This window comes from Myotis brandtii, unplaced genomic scaffold (assembly GCF_000412655.1).
Source record: "Myotis brandtii unplaced genomic scaffold, ASM41265v1 scaffold144, whole genome shotgun sequence".
NCBI lineage: Eukaryota > Metazoa > Chordata > Mammalia > Chiroptera > Vespertilionidae > Myotis > Myotis brandtii.
The window spans coordinates 1518584-1526318 of NW_005355159.1; the positions used below are offsets into that span (position 1 = coordinate 1518584).

Genomic DNA, 7735 nt, shown 5'->3' on the forward strand with positions numbered 1-7735 from the left:
CTCTAAAGAAGTGGGAATAAGGATGAAACAGATTTAAGAGACCCTGTCGCTGTGGTAGATGGAGAAAAGGAAGCTCCAGTGCCCTAGGACAGTGGTCGGCAAACTCATTAGTCAACAGAGCCAAATATCACAGTACAACGATGGAAATTTCTCTTGAGAGCCAAATTTTTAAACTTAAACTCTATAGGTAGGTACATTGTTATTAACTTAATTAGGGTACTCCTAAGCTGGCCTTTGCTAAAAACGTCCTCAATCTGATTGACGTACGATCGCTGAGGTCGACCCCTTCCAACTCTCCCATCCACACTCGTCTTGTATACTTGTTTCGTCTATCTCCTTTCGTTCATCCTCTCTATATGTCCCCCCCCCACTTCTTCTAACGCCACTTCTTCAAAATAGACTCGCCCAGGCCGAAAACCGACTTCTGCGCATGGGCCACGAAGTTTCAATCGCACTGTATGTGCGCGCCCGCAAGTGGTATTTTGTAGAAGAGCCACACTCAAGGGGCCAAAGAGCCGCATGTGGCTCGCGAGCCGCGGTTTGCCGACCACTGCCCTAGAAAGCAGCAGCACAAAGTTGTGAACTCCTGCCGAGAGAAACTTACTCTACCTGGGCAGCGCCTTGGTTAGGAGTACTCCCGACCTGCTTCCCAACTGCACCCCAGCCTAAAGGAAAAAGCACCACAGTCTGAGTCAGGTGACCTGATTTTAAAATATTTTATTACATAATCTTTTCATGGCACCATCAGGAGTAACAGAAAACGTTATTCCCAGTTCCTAACCACATCCTGAAAAATATACATATGTATTTATATATTTATATCAATACTCCACCCTATCCCATAATTCCACCACCTATTATAGGTCTTTTGCTTAAAGCAAGAAACTATTCTCTCAGGTAAGAAAATATATATGGAAGCTAAATGCAGGAAGGGTTAGAATGACGGGACAGCTGGTTGTGGGGCAGGGCGGAAGGGGAGAAGTCGGGTTAGGCAGGATGTGTCAGGGTCCAGCAGAGGTGGAGGAGGACAGTGCATAAAAAGGCAGCGTCGGGCAGGTGGGCTCTGGTGTCCTTGGTCCATTAGGAGATGGCCTTTGCCTCAGGAAGGAAGGCTTCCCAGTACTTTGCCAGCTGTAAAGAAGTGGGGACAGTAAGCACGTGCCCCCATCGGGTGGCAGAGCCCGAGCTTGGAGGGGAAGCAAGCACAGAGCCATGGCACTCCCCCAAGAGCCTCAGCCACCCCCACAGCGAGGCCTGAGGGGAGGTGGAGCTGAGGAAATGGCCAGCCACACGGCCCAATCTCTCTCTAGACTTAGAATAATCTCTGAAGACAGTCCTGGTTCTGCCCCAGAGGAAGCATCCCGTGGAGGTCACAGCTTTGCCCAGCTCGGTTAGCTCCTCACAGTGGGGGCCATTGTTCCACATATAGATTGGGTTAGGTGGTATTAAGGGGTTAAAGGGAGAGGAGAGTTGGGGTTTGTTCTTAAAAAACAAACTCGTTTTAGGATTAGGGCAATCCTGCTTAGCGAAAGACCCTATTGGATGTTCCATGTTAGAGCAACAGGGCCTACTTTTAATTATTGATTATAGCAGGGCACAGGCACCCCCTGCCCGCCCCCCCACCCCCCTTCTCCAGCAGGGCCAGCCCATCCTGTCACAAAGCCACAAGCAGGCAGCTGGTCTGTGGAGCACGCAGCAGAGGATGAAAGTCGTGTGTAACTTACATACCTGCTGCTGTGAGTACAGGAGTGTCTCAAGGTACTTGATCACGTGGTTTCTGAAGTCCTTGGATTTCTCTTTCTATAGGAGACAGGATTCTACACTGACCACCCAGACAGTGCTTCTTCCCCTCTTGATAGGATGGTGGTGGGTACTGCTGACCAGTGCTGCACAAGCTCAGGAAGTGGAGCCAGCAGCTGAGAGAGCTATCATTTCCAGCCAAACAGCCTCTGCCAAGGTCTTTCGAGGTTTTTTGTATGGCGGGTGTGGGAAGGGAGGAGACAGGACAGGAGACCACAGGGTATATGACAGCTGCAAGTTTTATTTTGTGTCTAACTGTTCTAGTTCAGCAGCAACAAGTGCCTTAGGAACAAACACACAGACGTGAACATGAAGACACACACACACACACACACACACACACACACACACACACACAGCCACTCCTTTTCACAACAACTGCCAAGTTACTGGCAGCTCCACCTGTCTCTCTACTCAATAGACTTGGACAAAACCAACACCACTACTAAAGCAGGCACGGCACACCTGTGAGAATAAGATCTTCTATCTCACCTCAAAGCGTATCACTTCTTTTCGGACCACAGTTGAAATCCTTTCAAAGTCCCTTTCATACTGAGTCACCCGAGACTCCCACTGGGAAGAAAGAGGAAAAAAAGGATCACTTAACGTTATGGTATCATTATTAGTCTTTGTCTTTGGACAGCAATCCTATATTTGAGACCTCAATTGGTCATTCTGTCTGTCTGCCCCTCTGGGTAAGATCAGATAGCATGTGGGGATTTAGCGTGTAAGTCAGAGTCTGGCAGAAGGCCACCTTGGGGCTGGCTGGAAGGGATGCCTGGTTTGCAGGCCGATCCTGCATCTGGGAAAGCTTGTAACTGCAGAGCTCTGGTCAGGTCCTCACCAACAAGGCTGGCGCCCAAAGAACTGAATTCGTTCTCACCAGGGGGCATAGCTGAATTACCTTTTCCAAGACCTCGCCAGGACCCTTCCAGCAGAGACTGACTGAAGTCTGGGTGAATGGGAAGAGGAAGAGGGCAGGCCTCAAGGCCAGCCAGCAGCCACCGTCCTTCACACTCAATCACCTCTCTCACCTGAGGTGGCGTGCCAGCATCGGGTGCAATGGGACCACAAACAACCCTGTCAGGCTGCTTCAGGGCCTCACCTCCACGATCTCGTCCTTGGCCTGCTGCAGCTTGTCGGGCTTGTTGGCCCACAGCAGCCGAGCCTCAGCCTCCCGCTTCTTCTGCAGTGTGGCTTGAGCATCCTGCCAGCGCTGCCACGTCTTCATGCGCTGGTCGAAGGCAGCCTGTGGGTGAGGTGTTGGGGAAGAGCACAACCAGCCCTCAGGAGCTCCACCGGCTCCGCCTGGGGGGGCTTTCCCAGTGGCTGGGCTGGGGAAGGACCAGAGCAAGGGCAGGTTTCGCAGCCCAGTGTTAGTGCCCAGCTGAAGTTTAATGTCAAAAGCAGAAGCTTGGGTAAGACTCCTCTCCCAGCCTCCAGCGGGCCAGCGCCATGCTGCTGCATGCCACTCCCAAGGCTGGATGGCTGGGAGCACCAGAGGTGGCCTGAGGCCAGTGCCCAGTACGACAGCTGCTGAACGCCTCCCTCAGGCCAGCCAGTCCATGAACCTACACACTCCTCCTGAGTGCTTGCCATGTGCCAGGAACTACCAACACAGTGGGAAATGAAACACACATGGCTTTCCTTTCATGGAGCTTATACTCTACTAGAAAAGACCGACATTATGTTAATAATCACCAATAAGTAATTATAAGTATGCAGAGTACAGAGAAAACAAGCAGGTACTTTAATAAACTGGGGACCTAGCTTAGCCTGGGAGATATATCAGGGAAGGCCAACATAAGAAAGCAACCTTTAAACTGACAACCAAATACTATACAGGGTTAGCTCAATAGATCTTTAAACACTTAAAGGCCCCTCAGGGACATGGTGCTATTGCCCCATCCATACACTCAATTGCTCTAGGCTATCAAGTGCCCCAAGAAGCTCCCTAAAATCCACTTGATGGTTTTCCCTGGTTCTAGTCACTTGCCCACAATCAAGATTTCCAGACGACAGTTGTTGGCCTAACCAAACCATCCCATATCCCCACTGGCTTTGCAGGCTTCCAGACACAGCCTGGGGGAAAGATGTGTGCCTGTGGCCAGCCTCTCAGCCCTGTTCCATTTGCTCCCCTTCCTGGCATAACAAGTTCCCTGGAGGTTTTCGAGGTACAGGGCTTTGCTGAAACTTGAACCTCAGGGAGTGAGATGCCACCAAATTTACTTTCCCCAGTAGTGCCACTAGGATCACTTGAAATTTCTTAACAGCTCAAAGTCAAAGGATTAGGTAAAGGGTGACCTCATACCCAAGTAAGACCCAAGCCTAACCCCAGGGCTCACAGCGGTACAGCCCAACTTTGGGGAGAGGCAGAGGAAATCTGCTCCCTCTCTATTCTCACCACCAGCTCACGACCATGAGGAGGGCAGGCAAAGTCTCAGGGAAAAGCCCAGCTGGCAGCTCTGTGCTCTGAGGCCTGCTGCCCCAGCACCTGGAGCTTTAGGCCAGGCCTCCCTCACCCCTGTCCACAGGGGCTGCCCCTGCCCAGGCACCATATCCAAGCTCTTTGCCCCTGCCCAGGCAAACAATGCTCCTCTCTGACAGGTTCCCCAGAGAGTGCTCTTCCCTGGAATGGCTCTCCAGTCTAAGCAGTCTGACCAGTTCTAACAATTCCAAAGCAGGTTATCTTTCCAGCTCTTATCACTCTGGGTTAGCAAACCAAAACGCAAAGTGACAGGACAATGAGCAGCCCCACAGAGGAAACGAGAGCCCTGGAGCAGCTCGGCTCCTGACAGCACAGGAGCCTCTGTGCAGGGAGATGGCGGATGGGGAGTGAAGGTGGCTCCGTAGCAACTCAGAGGCTCATTCATTCTGGGCCCGTCAGATCAGAGGCAGACTCAGGCCTTACAGGGCTCTTTCCTCTGTCTCAGGGATGTCATGCGAGAGCTAATCCCACTTCCCAGTGAAGCTTCCTGGGCTGCTCCGAGAGGTCATGGGAAACCAGTGTCCTGGTCACCAGGAGAAAAGGTGAGGTGCTTGACCTGAGGGGCAGGCTGCAGTGTTGTTACCAGTGTGGTCAGCACAGCACACAAAGGGCTCTGGTGACAAGCTCTCTCAGCCCCTGGCCACACTCCTCCATGCAATGCCAAGCTGGTTCTGTGTAGTTACCTGACTGCTCACATTGGAGGACAAGTGGAAGCCAGCAAGAGCTCTTACCAGGGCAGAGCCACCGCTTACTGTTAAGGAGGCAAAGACCAAAGGACTGAGGAAATGACTGCGCCAGGGCGCCATGACATAAGCCTTGCTTGAAGAAAGGAGCATGAGGACGCTGTCCAGCTTCAATAAAAAGGAGGGGTGTATTGGGAATTCAAGAGTGGTCTTTTCTCCTAATGCATTTAAAAAACTGGCTGTGGGCCTCAAAATGACTTAGCAATAACCAGCTAACAGTTAAATGGATTTCTTGGTTCACAGGATGCCTTCTCTCTTGAGAATAGAAAAAGTTTCAGCTATTCTGAAGTATAATGAATGAAACTTTTTTGGGAAGGGGAACAGCAAAGGGAAGACAAATGAAGTCAAGGGGAGGAGAAAGAGGAAACAGAAGCTTACTCGGACTATGGCCAGGAGGCGAATGTAGTCACTCAGGAGCTCGGCAAGGAGGAAGAAGTCACTGTTGGCCTGTTCTTGGTGGAGCTGCTCAACTTTTTCTTCCACCTCAGCCAGCTGGGAGAGCGCCCGTGACAAGGCTGTGTTGTCCTCTGAGCTCCCAAGCATGGCTAGACTCTTGGCAAACTGGGCCGTGTTCAGCGCTAGCTCTGGAAGGAGGAAGACAGCAGAGCCTCTTACCTCACAAGGAAAAGGGACAAGTCAAAACCAAAACGACACAAAAACAAAAATAGAAAAGGGACAAGTCAGCTGGTGCCTGGCGTGTCTCAGCGATGCTGCCCAGTCACACCACAGTCAACTGCATTCAGAAAGTGAGGGAATGCAGCTTGGCCACAAGAATAGGGAGAGGCACCTGCTAGCGTGAGTTTCACTAGCTGGGTCTACCTGGGAAAAGCAGCTCCACTATTCCTGAAGAGCCAGAGGCCAGTTAATACTAACGGGCCAAAGGAACGATTCTGTTTGTGCTAGAGCTCATGGTAAGAAGCCTGTCTGCATGAGAGTGAATGCTGTGCACGCTGCACAGTCTTGCATATTCTAGAGCAGGACAAACTTTTTATGTGAAGGGCCACATATTTTAAGCTTTGCAGGCCACATTTGGTCTTACGTGCTTTTTAAAAAATTCATCCTTTAAAAATGTAAAAACCATTCCTAGCACAGCAGTAGGCCCTGGGCCAACCCTTGCAATGGTCTCATTCTAATGGTTTTTGCCTCTTTAGGTTTCTGGTGATCCAGCATGCTTAAGGCAGAAAAGGAAAGCATTCAAACTTGGCAAAATTTACTAGCCCTTTAGCAAATCTCACTAAAGAAAAATGAGAAAGGGTTAGGAGACATACCTGGTTTCCCTACATTTACAAATTGCTCATTTGACCAGGTAGCTAAAGTCTGGGATATCATTCTGTGGATATAAGCCACCAACTCAAATCATACCAACAGAAGCCCACGTCCCAGGTCTAGCTGTACCTGGGATGGCTCCCTGCCCAGGTAGAAAGTACAAGGCCCACAGTGACTGAGTCATGTTTCTTGCCAGGAGATGCAGGCATATCTTTTCGATCGGAACATCAGGACCAGGTGGGCAGAAAATTTCAATTTGAGTGGCTGAGAGGCTTGGGAACAGCATGCCCTCCCATGTCCAACTCATTGGAGACATCAATTTCCCCCGGCTTCAAGTGCATTCAGAGGTTGTTACCTTTCCTATGGTTGACTAGAGTTTCTACAACAGCATGCAGTTTCCGTAAGCGCTGCTCCTCACACTCTACCTCCTGGAGCTTCTCCTCAAACCACTGAAACACACAAGCCCAGAGCTTTAATGGAAGCTATTCACATAGGTACAGCGCAGTCTTTCCTTAGCAGTTTTTTAAAAAGGAACTGAATTATCTTAAAAAGAAAGTCTCTAATTTCAGAAATTCCAGGATTCCTCAGGGCTTCCGATCTGTAAGCCTGAGGGAGTGGGGGCAGCACAGGGCTACTCACAATGTCTGATTCATTCATCTTGATGGTCATTTTGCTAACTGCATCTGTGGCTTTGTTGAACATCTTGAGGAGACCAGCGCCACTCAATGTCTGGGTACCCACAGCACGTGGCAGCTACAAGACCAAGAAGGCGGGGATGGCAAGTTATCTGCTGCCCCTATTTTAGGTTCAGAAGAATTAGTATCTATCAGATGGCATGCCCAAAACGTGCCAAACAAATTATTTGAACTGTAGATTGTTGTTTTCAAAGGCAGACACATCTATAACCAGCATGTACAGAAAAAAAAATATCAAAGGACCATGCTAAACAGAATCAGCAACATTTTCTGCTTTTGATAGTGTATGCAGAAAGCAGTGTATGAATGTTATGGGGCCAGGTGACCTCATGTTGAAATTGTCTGCGCACCCAGGCATGAAGTGCTTAAATACCAAGTATGCTTTTGTCAAAAGTCAAAAATTCCTTTGGATTAGCATACTCTGCACACACCTGGACTTAAGGTCTTGAAAGTCTTTGAAGTTGTGCTCTGATTCTATTTGGATTTTCCCCAGTGATTAAAGATCCAAGGACAGGAACGTTATTTATTCAGATTGTGGCTATGTTTAGCGATGATCTAATTAAGCAAAAAAAAAAAAAAGAGCCAAATATTTATAACCATTTGATTGGTTCAGTCTTTCAGAACTTTCCTAAGGCATGGATGGAAGGGATGCTGAAAAATCTATATATACAGCATACCATAATGAAAAATTAGATTTAGGACACTTAGGGCAGTAATCCTCAATATGGCATTATTTTACCACT

General features: G+C 49.2%; 1 protein-coding gene across 2 annotated transcripts in view; it reads right to left on the minus strand.

Annotated features, from left to right (window-relative positions):
* Positions 1–697: 697 nt before the first annotated feature.
* The window catches only part of SNX1 (sorting nexin 1), a 43742-nt gene continuing 36704 nt past the window's right edge, over positions 698–7735 (minus strand). Inside the window, exons 10-16 of one of the 2 annotated variants that reach the window (XM_014535473.1) lie at positions 6937–7050; positions 6653–6746; positions 5410–5615; positions 2906–3049; positions 2293–2373; positions 1729–1800; positions 698–1131 (exon numbers count right to left, since the gene is read on the minus strand). In XM_014535473.1, the coding sequence (XP_014390959.1) occupies positions 1081–1131; positions 1729–1800; positions 2293–2373; positions 2906–3049; positions 5410–5615; positions 6653–6746; positions 6937–7050 (762 nt within the window). In that variant the 3' untranslated portion in view covers positions 698–1080. The other variant, XM_014535474.1, reaches the window with a different exon arrangement.